The sequence below is a fragment of the Pogona vitticeps genome, chromosome 2, assembly GCF_051106095.1.
Source record: "Pogona vitticeps strain Pit_001003342236 chromosome 2, PviZW2.1, whole genome shotgun sequence".
Classification (NCBI taxonomy): Eukaryota; Metazoa; Chordata; class Lepidosauria; order Squamata; family Agamidae; genus Pogona; species Pogona vitticeps.
This window is the reverse complement of record NC_135784.1, coordinates 131,834,565-131,851,833: the sequence shown is the minus strand read 5'-3', so window position 1 is coordinate 131,851,833 and position 17,269 is coordinate 131,834,565. Positions and strand designations below refer to the sequence as shown.

Genomic DNA, 17,269 nt, shown 5'->3' with positions numbered 1-17,269 from the left:
AACCCAACAGTGAGGCATGATGGGAATTTTAGTCCAAAAACACCTGGTGGAGGGAGAAACACATCTTCCATCTCTGTTTTAGGGAGCTGAGTAGAAAAAAAAATCTCGCCTCTGGTTTCTGCAATCCCCCAAATAAGATAAGACCTCAATGGATTCTGGAGAGGGGGTGACTGCCACTCCACTTTAGACTTTTTTTAAAAACAAATCTTGAGGTTCAACATGACAGTTTTCTATTTCACCCCCATTTCTGTTGTCATGGGGACACTGAGTTTGTTATGAGAGTGATACATATAGTGTGTATGAAACGGAAACTCATCTCATTTCTGAAAGCAATGAACTCCCTCCTCAGTTGTGGTGAAACACTGCCCCCATCTTCACGATTTTAAGTAACAAAATTTCACACCTCACTTTCCTTTTTCTAGTTGACAGTAACATTCCCTATTTGTATATTAAATCCAGATGCTACAAAGGAGAAAACTACCCATGGGCCTTTTCTCAAGTGGGTTTGAAAGAACAGATACATTTATAATCCGGAAGTAAACCAAGAACATAACGGCAGCCTTGGAAAAGAAGGGCACTTTTAAAAGTCAATTAAAAACATGGCTATACATCCAGGCCTTCCCTCCAGCTAATACCTGATTTTTCTGTTTACTCTTCTTTTATTTATTTTCTACTCTATCCTTGCATTGTGTGTGTTATAGTATGATTTATGTAATTTTTGCTTTATTTTATTGCTTATCCTATACTGGAAGCTGCCTAGAGTGGTCTATTAGGCCAGATAGGCGGGGTATGTATAAATAAATAAATAAATAAATAAATAAATAAATAAATAAATAAATAAATAAATAAATAAATAAATAAATAAATAAATAAGGGTACTGTCCCAAATTCAACAAAAACTAAAAACCTCAATCAAAAACCTCAAATGAGGAAATGTATGAGAGTGTCTTGTTTAGATAAACTCTTCTGGAGTGGTTAAGTTTCACACGGAACACAGGAAACTGAGTCTGCTTGCATGGGCTAAAGGTCACATATGCCACAAAAGCGAGATAGCTACTACGTATTAGCATCAAAACTGAAAACCTTCTGCATAAAAATTTCAGAATGCTTGACCAATAAGAACATAAGAAAACCTGAGCTGCATCAGACTATCTAGCGCAGCTTTTAGTTTGTTCAGTGCCCTACCACCTGTTCATGAGGAGCCTATATGTGGCATGCACCACCAAACACTGCTAGACCTTTCACATATAACCACAATTTGTTTCTTCTTTCTAGCAAGGTATGAAAACCACAATCTGGTTTGTCCTTCTGTGCTAAATAAGAAAGCAAGGGTCCACCTGCATTACCAGAAGATGGTAAGAATATTTTTGGTTGATCTCAAAAATACCTGGTGCATTTAGACAAAGTGTCATGGCATAGTGGTTAAATTGCAGTAGTACTGCAATGAAGATTCGGCTCATGGCCTGAGTTTGATTTCAATGGGCTCAGATAACTGGTTCAAGGCTGACTCAGCCTTCTGACCTTCCAATATTAGTATATTGAGTAACCAGCTTGCTGGGGGGTGGGGGGAGAATGTGTAGCTTTCTTTCACCCAGAGAGAACTTTAAGCACTATGGGGCAGTAAATAAGTGCTGCGCTTGGTTTTACAAGACAATTTTTGTACAATTCTGTAAATAGAGTAACTTTTGCTTTGTTGCATGAACCATTGAAAAGTGGAAGCAGAAGATGGGTTCTTTGTGCTTCTGAGACCAGCTTTCTTGTTTTCCCCTTTGTTCTGTGTGTATAATTAGCCACACAAACAGAAAATACAGCAGAATTAGTTTTCCCAAACTGTGCACGCATGATGAGAAACATGTGCTTGTTGTCTCACCCTCACACTGGGGCAAGATCTCTCGCCAGGGCTTGAGAATCCTCAAAAGGCTAAACACAAGTGGGGAGGAATCAAAAAATGAAAACAAATCTGTTCAATTTACATTTGTATTTTGCCCAGGGGTGGGCAAAATGCGGCCCTCCAGATGTTGCTGAACTGCAACTCCCATAATTCCTAGGCCACACAGCCAATAGTGTGAGGAGAGTTGGGCCTAGCCCACACAGTGAGGAATGTTCGGATTTGCAGTTCAGCAACATCTGGAGGGCCACACTTTGCCCAGGTCTGGTATAAACATTCTCATTCAGATCATACTTCTACTGATCACACAAAGTTTTCCTTCATGGTTAGGGATGGGGATCCAGATTGCTGGATCAGCTCCAGCTTAGCATAGGTCAGAACTGAGCAAGTTCTTAGGTAAATGGTGAATAAGGAATAGAGAAAGTTCCTAAAGCAATCTATTGGTCCACTGTCTGAGAACATGGGATTCTCCTATGTGAAGTTGCTAAGCAGAGAAGATACTATCCAAAGCTGCAGTCTTCTCACCCGTGAGCTCCTTTTCTTGCTTCTCATTCTGCAATGGTTAGCCAACAAATCATTTATACTTTCTAATACTACGAATCCAGCTACATAAAATCTTTTTCTTATTATGTCAGAATGTATGCCTGCTATGAAAACTGATATCCGTAGTTGTTTCTTCCTAAAACCTCTTAACTGTTAAAGCAGTACAACAATGGAACCAATTTCCTCAGAAGATGGTGAGCACTCCAACACCAGAGACATTCAAGACCAAACTGGACGACCATCTGTCAGATCTGCTTTGATCTGGCTTCCTCCAGGGGAGGTTTGACTCTATGGCCTTATAGGCCTCTTCCAACTCCATTATTCTAGGGTTCTATAAAAGGACCAGCAGTTGTTACAACTCGAGGATGTGGGCAGGGTGCTTGGATCGGTTCATGCCACCACCACACAACTCGACCCTTGCCCATCATGGCTAATAAAGGAATCTGTCAGGGGAGTTCACACCTGGATCCTGGAGGTCATCAACTCCTCCTTAAGAGAGGGAGTGGTCCCCTCCCCATTAAAGAGGCAGTGATTCACCCACTCCTAAAAAAACTTAATCTGGACCCTGGTCTAGTGATCAACATCCGACCAGTAGCAACACCTTGCCCTTTTGTGGGCAAGGTGTTGGAACTTGTGGTGGCTGAGCAGCTCCAGGCTCTCCTGGAGGAAATGGATTATGTAGATCCATTTCAATTGAGTTTCAGGCCGGGTTATGGGACAGAGACTGCCTTGGTCACCCTGTTTGATGACCTTTGCCGGGAAAAAGATAGGGGGAATGCATCCCTGCTGTTTCTCCTGGACCTCTCAGCGGCTTTCGACACCATCGACCATGGTGTCCTTCTGGACAGATTGGCTGGGATGGGAATGGGAGGCACTGTTTTATGATGGTTCCGCTCCTACCTGGATGATCGAGTCCAGAAGGTGGTGCTGGGGGACAGTAGCTCTGACCCATGGCGGTTGCGTCATGGGGTTCCTCAGGGCTCTATACTGTCCCCCATGCTGTTCAATATCTACATGAAACTGCTGGGGGAGGTCGTTAGGAGGTTTGGGCTGAGGAGTCAGAAATATGCTGACGACACCCAGCTCTACCTCTCATTTTCTACCAATCCAGGTGTGGCAGTCACCGTTCTGAACTCGTGCCTGGACTCGATAATGGTCTGGATGAGGGTCAATAAACTGAGGCTTAATCCAGACAAGTCGGAAGTGCTGCTTGTAGGTGCTCCACCAGACAGGTTAAAGGGCCATTTCCCTGCCTTAGACAGGGTTAAAAAGGAAAAGGTTCCCCTTGACATTTTTAGTCCAGTCGTGTCCGACTCTAGGGGGTGGTTCTCATCCTGTTTTTCAAGCCGTAGAACCAGCGCTTGTCCAAAGACAGTTTCCGTTGTCATGTGGCCAGCGTGACTAGGGAACAACGTTTTACCTTCCCACTGAGATGGTACCCATTTATCTACTCGCATTTACATGCTTTCGAACTGCTAGGTTGGCGAGGAGCTGGGACAAAGCGACAGGAGCTCACTCCATCGCGTGGATTCGATCTTATGACTGCTGGTCTTCCGACCCTGCAGCACAGGCTTCTGCAGTTTAGGCCACAGAGCCATCACTCCCCCTAAAGAACAGGGTCTGCAGCTTGGGGGTGCTCCTTGATCCGTTTCTGACCTTGGAAGCCCAGGTGAAATGTCCAGGGGTGCCTTCTTACAGCTGCAAAGAATATGCCAACTTTGCCCTTACCTGGATGAGTAGAGCCTGGAAACAGTGACACATGCACTAGTAACAACCAGACTGGACTACTGCAATGCGCTATATGTGGGGCAGCCTTTGAAGACGACTGCAACTGGCACAGAACTGGGTTGCATGGCTGGTCAGTGGTGCCGCTGCAAGTACTCATATCACGCAGGTTCTGAAAAATTTACACTGGCTGCCAGTTGCTGCTCAGGCCCAATTCAAAGTGCTTACTTTGACATATAAAGCCCGAAACGGCTTAGGATCTGATTACCTAAAGGACTGTCTTCTCCCATACGAGCCTGCCGGTCCTTTAAGATCAGGCCAGGAGGCCCTTCTGAAGGTGCCATCCGTGAAAGAGGTGAGGGGAATGGCATGCTGAAATAGGGCCTTCTCGGCTGTTGCCCACCAACTTTGGAACACCCTCCCTGTAGAGATCTCCCTGGCGCTAACACTTTTTGGCTTTTTGGCGCCAGGCAAAGACCGTTCTGTTTAGCCAGCATTTTAATTAAATAGTATTATTTAGTTGACCATATGAGCAGCAGGATTTATTAATATTAATGTTTTAATGACTGTTTTTAATACAGGATGCTATTATAATATTGCCTATTTTTAAATGGTTTTAATGTTTTTTTCTTTACTTCAACTTAGCTTGTTGGTGAATTACAAGAAACAAATGAACATAGGAAGTGGAATCCTAGTAAAGCTACAGAAATCCTATTGGATGACCCATTCTTGATTGTGTGCATGTGTGTGTGTGTGTGTGCGCGCGTGCACGCATGTGTCTGTACGTGTGTGAGTACCTGCATTCCATATTTGCTGCAGAGCAGATAGCATAAATGCACAAGTAGGAAAAAGGAATAGTGGCCTGAGTGGCCCAAAGGGAATGCTGCTGATTTCATTTAGAGGAGTTCTGTTGATTTGACCTGCCAGCCTGCCTGCCTGCCTGCCTACTAATTCCTGTCCACAGAGCAATTTCAATATAACTCTGAACTGGATTCATCCCAGTTGTACGTGATTCTACTTCTGTGCATACAGTATATATCTTGCTATGTGAATAAGAATTAATATTTTATGGGCCTTTGGGGGGGAAAAGAAAGAGAGAGAAACAGATGTATTCTATATTTCTGGCTCTGCCTTCCATCAAGCCACAGTGAAAGACAGAAGAATTCTAAACTTAATGCTTCATTTCCTAAACATCTCATATGGGCTCTGTAGGGACTACAGGATATTGGGGATTTTATTAAAAAGCTGGACACCAAGCCATAGCTGAAAGACAAAGCAAGGTACTCTTAACATTCAAGCATTCATTTTGGTACAATTCAGTTGATGAACAGGTCAAAACAGAAATCTGCTCTTTTATTCCCATTCAAAGTCGAATCTTAACTATTCCAATGTGTCCATATATATTCATCTGCTAAATTTCTACCAATTCTAGGCCATAGCTGGTGCACTCCCTAGCCAACTACACCAGAGCACAGAGTGCTGTCCTCTGAAGATGCCAGCCACAGAGACTGGCAAAACATTAGGAAGAACAACCTTCAGAACACGGCCAAAGAGCCCGAAAAACCCATAAAAACCACAGGATAAGTTGTTGTCTCTTGTAGTTCTGAATGTGAAATAAGGGATGGTTTGCTTCCTTTTGTCTCCCTCTTAGAAAGGAAATATTTAACCACTATGTTCTTCAGGCTGCAGGCTTTGCCAAGTCTGTTCTTAAGAAGAAAAAGAGGAGAAGAAGAGAGACCACTCCTGCTAGAAGGATCAGAGAGCAGGGATCTCTGCAGAACAGCCGGCCGGTCTTGGCTGACAAGTAGTAGACATCAGAAAAGTTACATTTTTCATCTACAGATCTGCCCATGCGGTTGGGGGATTCTGGGTGTTATAGCCCAAAAATATAACTTTTCCAAGCTCTGACAAACAGATGGATCTATAGAAACAGCTCGACTTGTTCCTTTCCAGCTGCCTTGCCTCCCGAAGGGCAAGCCATGGGCAAAAGAAGATGGAAAAGACAGCAACACCCGTCTGCTCCTTCCAACGGCTTTCTGATGTATCTGTACATCCTTCCACTGGAGGAAGGGAACACAGCACACAGAAAACTCAGCATGACCAAAAGGTGAAATCTCAGGACTAGTTTTAGCAAATCAGGAGATTGTCTGGGTGTCTCTGCGGAGGAAGCACTCATTCACAAGGACTTCCCATTCCTTGGGCGCCAGAGGAATGAAGGTCCGCAGCAGGGCAGTCACAACCCGCAACCTACTTTAAATGTATTCTGAAGTACTGCTGCAGTTCACTTAATGTCTTGTTAGGACTTTGTCCCACTGCATTGTTAGAGCTCAGAGTGGCTTTATGTGAATCACCCTGCACCAGAGTTTGCTTCTGGATAGGCTCCCTACTAAGCATGAGAAGCAAGATTTTCTTTACCCACCTGGGAAAAAACAAAAGCTTCTTAAAATGTTTAGGAGAGACAGACTGCAGTAAAAAAGAAAAAAGAAAGGAAAAAAAAGAGAGAAAAAAAAACGGTTTGCCCCGGGACACCTCTGAGGTGGGAGGCAGCCAACTGGACGAAACTGCTCTAGGATCCCTGGCATGTTTAATGAGACCATTTGAAATTCTCCCCTCCAGAGGCTTACACATAGGACTGGCAGTTCATTTTAATTCTTCCGTTCTTCTCCTCTTCTCAACCTGACGGCCTCTGAGCCTCCTAAAACGAACCTCCGCAGTGCTATAAATCCAGGCTATTCTATTGTTTGGGGATTGCAAGATAATTCTTGATACACTAGGAACCATTCCAGCTGGCAAGCAGTCAACCTAGCCTCAAAATGTTGTGCTGCCTATCTTGGTGTCACTGCAATTGCATCGTTTGAATAATGGGTCGTTTTGCTTTTGCTGGCCAAGCACAGAGGTAGCGTGCAGGTCACAAGAAGGACTCCAGGATGTGTGTGTGTGTGTGTGTGTGTGTGTGCGCGCGCGCGCGTGTGTGTGTGTGTGTGTGTGTGTGTGTGTGTGTGAGAAGAACCCACCAACATGTGCTGGACTACCATACAGAAGGGAGAACTTCTAAATTCTACAACTAGGAAGCAGTGAAGGCAACTTCAAGCCAGGCCATCTGACACAGCAATGAATTGTCATTTGTTTCCAGTGAATTGCGGTGTAAAGCCAGGCCTCCCTCCACACTCTGCAATAACAGTCCTTACTACAGAGCTGTAAGCAGTAACTCATTGGAAAACATACCTCTTTTCCCCCCCAAAGAGGGGTAGAAATTTCTAACTCTCCAAAGTGCTTTAATGAATCTTGTTCCCGTGCACGGAAAATAACAGGAGGCTTGATCTCTGCACATGGGATCATTGGGGAGACACTCTTTGCACACAGGTTGCACCTCTACCGTTGGAAAGGTCAGGGATGAGCCATAGCAACTCACAGCCCGATCTTTGGTGGAACGTGACTACAGAGAAACTGCTTCCTTTGCCCTTCAACAGGGGAGGAACTGAGGGATGCTTTTATTCTACCAGAGGCCATAAACCATGCGCATCCCAGCACTTTACCATTTCTGATCTAGCACATAGTTAGATGCAAGGTCATATCTAATCCTGGGAGTAGAAACAAGCCACTCTACAAAGTGTTATGGGGCTACTTGCTTGAACCCTGGGTTGTTGCAGCAACCAAAGATTACATCCTGTAAAACTTCAGCAAGGAATAGAGGACAAAGAGGTGATTCGTATACACATTCAAAAGACCTAGGATGTCGTCCTTAAACTAAACTAGAAATTAAAGCAGAGCAATGCCATTTATGCTTATTAAAAGCCTTTCCTTTCCAATCAAGATAGTCCAGAAGGCTACTAAGAAAAGAATGCAGAGACATTACTCCTCATGCCACAAAATCTCAAGCAGTTCCTCAGAATTCTTTTGGAATTCAGCAGACAATGATTGAAGGGATTTCTCCACAGCAGGACTATTTAGCTATCCCAAACAGAGATGGGCACAAACTACGGGTTCTTGTTGGTTCGTTTGTTTTTGTCCAAACAGCACCTACTCCACTCAGAGGTAATGCCCTGAGGAGGTGCAGCAGGGAAGCACTAAATACCAGTTTGGCCAAAAAAAAAAAAGACTGGTACGAATGGTTGAACCGGCAGTCCATGCCCATCTCTAATCCCAAATAATCTAGGTAAATAAGAAAGGCCAACAAGACCATGGGTTTTAAGGGCAGACACTTCATCATCAGTGTGCTGCTTAATAGCAGAATTGCAATAGCAAAAGCGGTTTATTAAAACAGCCATGTTCTTGACCTCTGGCAATCCCATTCACACAAAAATGTTTATTTGAGTTAGTAGTCACCTTGAGTTTTTGACTGCAAGACACCTGCAGTTAATCTGGACTTTAAATAAGAAAGGGGAAATCCTATAGCTGCCTTGAGACCACTGGAAGAAAGTTGGGATAGAAAAGGTGAGTGAATGCAGGTCTTAGCAAAACAGAAGATTTGATGAAAGGGACGAAAGAGGGGACAGTAGATGCCAAACAAAACTTAAATGAAGTTGTACAAACTTTAGAATCGTCTGTATTAGACATGACACCAGGTAATATGAATGCAGTAGAGAGTTATCCAGTGACCCATGCAGCTTCCAAAATTAAAAAGCATTATGACAAAAATCTTAAGGAGGCAGAGATACTGAAACCAGACAATCTTATGGTGAAAATATGGGAAGTGAAAAAAATGGATATTCTGTCAGATGGGCTGAAAGACTGTTCAATTCAAAAAGAAACTGAACGATGGGATGTATTGTATAAATGGCAGCAGCTACTAGACAATGTTGGAATAACATAGAATAAAATTAAAATTAAATGATAAGATAAAAGCAGGAGGGTAATCAAACTGTGAAAAAGCAAAAAGTTGATATGTATTAGTAATATGAATTGATTGGATGATGTTATACTTTATGCTCTCCTATCCCCCAAAACCATTTTTCCTTCTCTATCCCCTCTTTCTTTTTGTACCCTTTATCCCTGTTCCTAAATAAATATATATATATATAAAAAGAAAAGAAAAGGAATCAATCATTCTTCAGAATTCCTTAGTAAATCTCCTCCTTCAGGATGGGTGGGGAAAAACATAATCACAAGACGTGTCACCCAGAGAGCAACACTTAATTTTCTCTCTTTCCCCTCTCTGCTCTCTCTCTCTCTCTCTCTCACACACACACACACACACACACACACACACACAAAGAGAGAGAGAGAGAGAGAGAGAGAGAGAGAGAGAGAGAGAGAAGAAGAAGAAGAAGAAGAAGAAGAAGAAGAAGACTTACCAGAAGAAGAAGAAGAAGAAGAAGAAGAAGAAGACTTACCAACTACCATGATGTTGAACTCAAACCCTTGTTTCATGGCTTTCCTCCGCATCTGCTCAAGAATGGCATCGATCCCAACATAGGAAAAGTCAGCAGCTGGCTTCTCTGTCCGTGCTGGGACAGTTTGCTTGAGGCCTGCATCTCGAGTGGCATCCATCATGCTGCTTGGGTAGCTAGGAATGGCCTCTGAACCTGCTGGTGGAAAGAAAAATGTATTGCGTGTTTTATATATCATATTTCTAGTTATAGTGCAAGTTAATTAAAACTAGGTAACCTATATCAGTGAAAGAACTGGAATACTTCTTTGTAGCTAGATATGAAATGCAACAAATGAGCCAGATAATTAGTTAAGACAGATGAAAGTGCCTTATAATAATTGCACGCTGTCAAGTCAATTCTGACCCATTCCACGGTTTTCTAGGTAGAGAGTATAGAAGTTTACTATTTCCTCCTTCTGGGGGACCTGGGACTGTGTAGTGTGCCCACGACTGCTACACACAGGCTAGCTCTCCTCTACACACAGCCTAGACCTCCAAACCTTTGGCTCCGCAGCAAGATACTTAAAGTCACTGAGCTATCCAGCCAGTTTAATAATCTAGTCAATGCTGACTCATGGTGACCCTTTTCAGGCTTTTCTAGGTACACAGTACTCAAAAGTGGTTGGCCATTCCCTTCTTCAGGGGGCATCCTGGGACTGTGCAGCTTGCCCAAGGACACCCAGGCTGGCTCTTGTCCCAGCCTCTGGCTCGACAGCCAGACACCTAAGTCACCGAGCTATTGGGCCAGTGCAAGTGCCATATGGATCTCTTTTCAGCCACCAACACAATTAGTTCAAGAATGATATAGTCATGAAATGAGTATGTAGCTGATGGTGTTAAGGAATTTATTTTTAATCATGCTTCTGCCTAACCAAGCTTAGTCTAAGTAGCACCATTTTGTATTAGCTTGCCATGTTAGATATTAGGAGATTTATAGGTTTCAAGCCCTGACCTTTTACTAACACAAGGAAAGAAATGTTTTGTTAAAAGAATTAAGGAAAACAAGAATGGGGTGACATAGATGAGACAGCAAAAGAGAAGCCTAAACATAATAAAGAGGGCAGAAGTCAGCTAGGACAGAAATCAGCTAGGACAGAAGTCAGCAATGGCAAAAGTCAGCTGTCCTAGTCAGATGAGGAATGTGGATAAGGTCCGTGATACATGTAGGGCAAATAAACACTAGCACACATCTGTAAACTCCAACACACACTGTTTGGGTATTAACCCATGTGTACTCCTTTATTCTGCTGAATGAATAATTAAATAAGTCCTTTAGTAGATGTTCTCTTTTTTTCTCCCACCTTGTAGGTAATTGGAATTGGCCGCTAAGATTTCAAAACTGTTAAGTTTTGCAAAAATGGAAGACTTGAATTTTCACAGTATACAAGATCAAATCTCCTTTCTGCAAAAAAGATTTTCTACTGAACCAGGGGATCCCCTATACAGTACATGAGTGAAAGCTGATAGGTGTGGGACTGTGACCTGCTGATCTTCCTTCCACACAGGCTCCCCAATTTAAAAATTCATTTCAGAGTCATATGATGGACTGTTAGCAATGCTCCTGGATCAAAAACTTAAGAGAGGAAGAATGCCTCTTGAAACAATGATATTTTTTTAGAATGGGAGAGCCCAGCATGGGAGGCGGGTAAATGTTTTGGCACACACTGGGAAATAATCATTCCACATGGAAACTATTTAGCTATTTGTAGGAATGTTCTGTTATCTTCGCCCAACAAGCAAAACAAACCATGTTTCCAGCTATCCTCATTTTAACAATAAATAATAATTGGGTGATGTCAAGTCAATCTGGACTTATGCTGATCCTTTCCAGGGTTTTCTAGGTAGTGAATACTCAGAGGTGCCTTCCCTTCTTCTGGGGGCACTTCCGTGACTGTGCAGCTTGCCTATGGTCGCACAGGCTGGCTCTTCTCCCAGGAGGCATTACACAGGTACCCGAAATTTATACTCTACTATAAACCAGAATCTAAACCCAAACAATCATAACTTCCATTCTGGTTCTTGTTAAGTTAACATTCTAGGTTGCAGCATGGAGTGATACAATCAATTCCTTTAAAGCTCTAGCCCATCCCTCCTTCCCACCCAGCCTAGCCAAAATGACTTGTTTGTTTTATTGATAGCATTAACAAGCTGTATCTTCCTCACCAAACACAAACACTTCTGCTGAGAAAGGCTTACAAAAGAAAACAAGAACAATCCAGTCATTAAAATGCATTCAATGCAAGCAAACAACAACTCACACGCAAAGGACAAAAAACATCTTGGTCAGAACAGCAGGAAAATAGCAGCAGCAACAACAATAACAACATTCTGTCAACTGGATTATGATCTTTTCCAGGTTTTTCTCAATAAATGCCTATTACTTTGAACTCAGGGCAAACAGCTTTGAGAGATCCTAGAGTCATGTGCCGTGGAGTCCACTTTTCTCAAGCTTGGTTCTGCTTTGGCTGCCTACCACTCTCTGTGGGCGACTCATCTGCCCCCAACATTTCAAAAACAAGACAAGACAAACAAAAAGCCACGCCAAGAAAAGACTTACAACAAATTATGGTAGAAATCACATGCGAAACTGAATTTATTTCTAAATATATTTCTTTAAAATGAAATACCAACATCTCTTATTGTAAAGTTGACTATAACCTTTGGTAGACCCAAACAAATAAATTGTGTGGCATGGGTGCAATTAGTGTCATTCCCACTCTAAACCCTCCCCCGGCTTCTTCAGCAAGAACTTTCTGTCATGATCTCATGTTCTCTGCCTTCCCCACGAAATCCAAATCATCTTCTCTATCTGCTGCAGCTCCAGGACACTCAGCCGCTTTGGATATTTTAGATTACATAGGGCCATCCATTATAGTTGCTGGAAATGCGAAGGGGGTTGTGTGCCAAAAATGTGCACTTTAACATAAAGGTTTAGGGGGAGGGGGAGAAAAAAACCCCAAAAAAGCCTGCACGGAAGCAATGACAGATGACGCAGAGAATCTGCCAGAAATTCCTGCTATAGGGAAGAAGTGTGTCATCAAACTTACTCATGGCTAAGGATGCCAACACTCTTAGAGAACGCAGAGAACCCTGCACATTCCTTCTGTCGGGGTCAGAACCTACATTTAACAATGTGATCCTCACACATTTATCACAAAGAAAAGCCCCACCAATCTTGATGGGACTTCTCAGCCTGCTATATGTGTGTACAAGTCAAGCCTGGATGGAATGCATGCAAAAGTAATCTGAGATTGACTGAAATTGGAGGCGGGGTTGGGTAGTGAAGAAATCATCCCCCAGAATACGGAAGAGCACTAATAAACATTTAATAACAGTTTACACTTCAGCATATGTACAACTTCTCATTGCACAGTTAAGCACCCTGTTACTAACTTTCCAGGCTTGGGAAAGAGATGAGGGTAGATTAAGAACAGAAGTATAGGTAGCTGCACTGTATCAGATTCAAGCCCTATGATTCTGTTCCCACAAGGGTCAACCTGGTGCTTGTGGTTAAGTCCCCAAGGCGGACATGAGTGCAGTAGCACCTTCTCACTCAGGTTCCTCAGGAACTGGGGTATACAGAGGCATGCTGCCTTTTATAATGGAGATTAACAGCCGCCACAACTAGTAGCCAATGATAACTGTTATCCTCCATAAATGTGTCTAATATCTCCTGCCTTCTAAATTGCTGGACTAAGTGAGGATGCCCATGATTGTGTGGTGGACAGAGGAACAGACTAGACTCACTTAACAGGCCTGGGTTCAAATTCCCTCTCAGCCACCAAAGTTTACTTGGGCTATAGAACTGGTAAAAGGACTCAGTAAATATCTCACTTACCTTGAATGCCCTATTAGGGTTGCTATTAAGCCATTTCTCACTTGATGGCAGAGAAAAACAACATAAAGTTAGTGGACATCAAAGTATGCTATGGATAGTTTAACAGCGCAGTGTGCATGTACTTTCCTGTTGCCTGCACCGAATCTCTTACCTTTCCTCTTAACCAAATGGAACTCCATGCTATACATAATTCAATATATATCTCTATTGTACCCCCCCCCCCTCCACATGAATCCTTCAGGTTAGAGAGCCACGGTTTAGGTATCTGGCTGCAGAGCCAAAGGGTAGGAGTTTGATATCCCACTATACCTCCTGGGAGGACCACCAGCCTGTGTGGCTTTAGGCAAGCTGCACAGTCCCAGGGAGCCTCCAGAAGAAGGATACTGTAAACTGCTTCTGAGTTTTCTCTACCTAGAAAATCTTGGAAAGGGTTGCTGTAAATCAGAATCCACTTGACAGAACATATTTAGAATTATTATTATTACAAAAGACAGGAAACATTGCAATCTTTCCTCATAGGAAAACTGCTCTAGGTCCCTGGTTATCTGGGCAGCCTTTTCCAGCTCTTGCCAGCTTTCCAACATTATCATTGAGGTGCTGTGACCAGATCTATACACAGTATTCCAAGAGCACAATCCAATTTTTTAATGCAGAAATTATATTGGTAGTTTTATTTTTCATTGCATTCCTATCGATTCTCAACAGAGGAGCTGACTTTCTCGTAGCAACCATAAATTAGGTCAACGTTTTCACTGACCCATCTGACACAACCCCCAAGGTCTCTTTCCTAGTATGCTATGGATACCTAAGATCCCAGTAGTACGTTTGTAAAATTAGGATTTATTTAATTTTTTTCACCCATGTGCCTCACTTTACACTAGTTGACACTGAGCTACATCTGCTATTTTAATGCTCATTGACCCACCTTGTAGAGATCTTTTCAGGCCTCTGTGCTATTTCTTTGGGTCTAAACACTATAAAGAATTTGTTTCCATGTGCCAACTCAGCCAGCTCATTTCTCACCTTTAACTACAGATTGCTTATGAGGAAGTGAAAAAGCATTGGTCCCACTAAAGATCACCAGTATTATAACCTGCTACTGAGAACAGACGATGTATTCCTATTCTCTGTGTTTTGTTTTTATCTGAAAGGGTGTGCGTGTGAAGATCCTAGTCACAAACTGTTTATCTATGCTTAGACTACAGGAAGTAGTTTGTACCGAAAACATATTTGAGGCTTATCTTCTGCCTGCTCTGCACCTGACTGAAAGAAAACAATACAGACATTTGCAGAAAGTTCCAGGAAAACTCAGGATTTCTTTATTTATTGGATCTTGAATAAATTATATTTTTAAACCTCGACTAGATTTCCCAGGCTTCCCCCCAGATAATGATCTACACAGGTATCTTTCTAGAGTGGTTGTAAACATGGAATTAAAGGCAGAAATTTAAAACAGAGTGAGACACTAAGTTAACAGCACTCGAATCCGGACAGCCAAGAGAGGCAGAAGGCACTTCTACGTATGTAATAGCTGTCTGGTTCCTTCAATGTCAAATACAATGAACATGGCGGGTGGGGGACCCTTTATTAAAAGTTAGTTTAACTCCACACAAACATTTCTTAAAACTAAGCATACTTTATAGCAGAGGTTTAATATGAAACCATAGCTTTGAAGGAGATATGGCAAGGAGATTTAAATAAAGAAATAAGTGAAAAAAATATAGAAGATGATGTGGGGGGAAAAAGAATAATGAAAAATATGTCAGTCAGGATAAGGGAACACTGTTATAAAGTAATACTGAGATGTTATTTAACACCAATGAAATTGAATACATTGAATAAAAAGATATCTATATGTCGGAGATGTAAAATAGGGGAACATACTATCATATGTGGTGGACATGTGAAGAGAGACAGAAGGAATGGCCAACTACATTTAATGAGATTAAAGAAATTCTTTGGACAGATATACAAATATGTCCAATGTTAGCACTGTTAAATATATGGAAACAGTCACTTAGGTAGAGGGAAATGGAACTAATTGTTATTACGTTAACAGCACTGAGACCGATATTTGCAAGGAACCGGAATAATAATAGTAATTTGATGTCGGAAGAATGGCATAATGAGATGGGGAATCTAGCTATTAACGATAAATTAACTTGTGAATTGAAAATTAGAAAAGGATTATAGAAAGAAAATAGTTTTAATGGGATCTGGAACCCTTATATAGAATTTATATTATTTACAAAATATAAAGGTTGTATCCCAACACAAGAATGATTTGGAAAGAGCCGGGCACATGATATAAATTAAGATGAAACATATTGATGAGATAGATAGATAGATAGATAGATAGATAGATAGATAGATAGATAGATAGATAGATAGATAGATAGATAGACAGACAGACAGACAGACAGACAGACAGACAGACAGACAGACAGACAGACAGATACTCCTGATGGTGGTGGATTACACTGTATATTTGAGTTATGATTCTATTCTATTTATCATTTATGTTTTTATATTTTTTAAAATAATAAAAAATTTAAAAAGAGAAAAAGTAACCATATTTTAAATGTAATACTGCATTTCAGCAAAAACTTAAAAAACAACGATAAGTACAATCTGTAAGTGTAACAGAGGGTGGGGTCAGTTCCAAGTACAATGTGAAATCAGCCCCCACTTGTACAGTCCCCTGCTGCCCCACTGAATGTAGACTTTGATCAGGCAGGCATCATTACTTTAACCTCATTAGCTTCTATTCCCCTTGTTCCCTCCCATGTGCTTTTGCAAAGTTTTGCCCGATGAAGAGACTGATCATAAGGTAAGACTGCACATTTCTGCCAATTTTTGTGTTAGCCTCATACAGATACTGTACAGTATTAGACTAATTTGTATTCTGGAACCTTGTTTTGAGAGCACTATAGCTAAGGGGAAGATTTTGCTTGCTAAGCTTAACACTGTTCAATAGTCATCATTCACCTAAGAGGAACATAAAGTTTCAAGAGCAGCATCCCAACAATGTTGCTGTTCCTAATCCTTCAAATACTGATGATGAACTTTTAGATAGCTCAGTGGATTTAGATATCTGACTGAGGAGCTGGAGGTTGGAGGTTTCCCCACTGTGCCTCCCTGACAGGGGCTGGACTTGATGATTCATAGGTCCCTTGCAGCCCTGCAGTTGTAAGATGATGGTAATGATGATAATAGGCCATAGCAAATAGCAGTGTAGTTGGTCAAAAAGAGGTAAAGTACAAAAACAAAACAAAACAAAAAAAAACTAAGTTCATTTCCAAAGCTATATACAAAACTGCTGATATAAAATTTTAAGCAATATACACATCGTTTGGACCAATGTTCCCTCTAATTTTCATTTTGCCCCTCTCGCAACATGACTCTGCTCTCCTGTGCATGTGTGATTCCACCACTTGCAAAGGGTTCCATCACAGCCCGAATCAAAGTGGCTGCAAACGATCGCTGTGAGAGTGTGGAGGAAGAGGAGCCCTGGGTGGAGTCATGCTCACTCACACAGCCACACACCTTAGAGGGAGCCTTGGTTTGGACTAAAAATAATTCAGAGATATTTCACTAGTTATGCACTTTTCTCCACTTATGCAATTTTCTGTCTTCTAAGAAAAAAGTTCATATTTAAAAAAACAACTCACCCATGTTATTCCTCCCCCCCCCCCCAATATGGCTGCTGTGGATTGTGAAGCATCATTGCAGAAATGATGGTTATGGCTTATGGGCTTTGCAGATGATGGACGAGGCAAGAAAACTGTACATATTATGACCATTACATGCACATGGAAATACTTTCCAGCAGCCCCATAAAGCTTCTAAACTTGGTCTGAGGAAGTCTTAAATGGGTCACATTTGGCCATTCACAAAAGTATCT

The 17,269-nt window shown here is 41.9% G+C and overlaps 1 protein-coding gene across 11 annotated transcripts in view; it reads right to left on the bottom strand.

The window, feature by feature from the left end:
- The window catches only part of SEPTIN9 (septin 9), a 268,264-nt gene that overhangs the window by 21,075 nt on the left and 229,920 nt on the right, over positions 1–17,269 (bottom strand). For 6 of the 11 annotated variants that reach the window (XM_020785971.3, XM_020785975.3, XM_020785973.3 and 3 more), the window contains one exon: positions 9,490–9,684. In XM_020785971.3, the coding sequence (XP_020641630.3) occupies positions 9,490–9,684 (195 nt within the window). The remainder of the gene's footprint in view (positions 1–9,489; positions 9,685–17,269) is intronic. The other 5 variants (XM_020785972.3, XM_078385987.1, XM_078385986.1 and 2 more) reach the window with 1 other exon arrangement.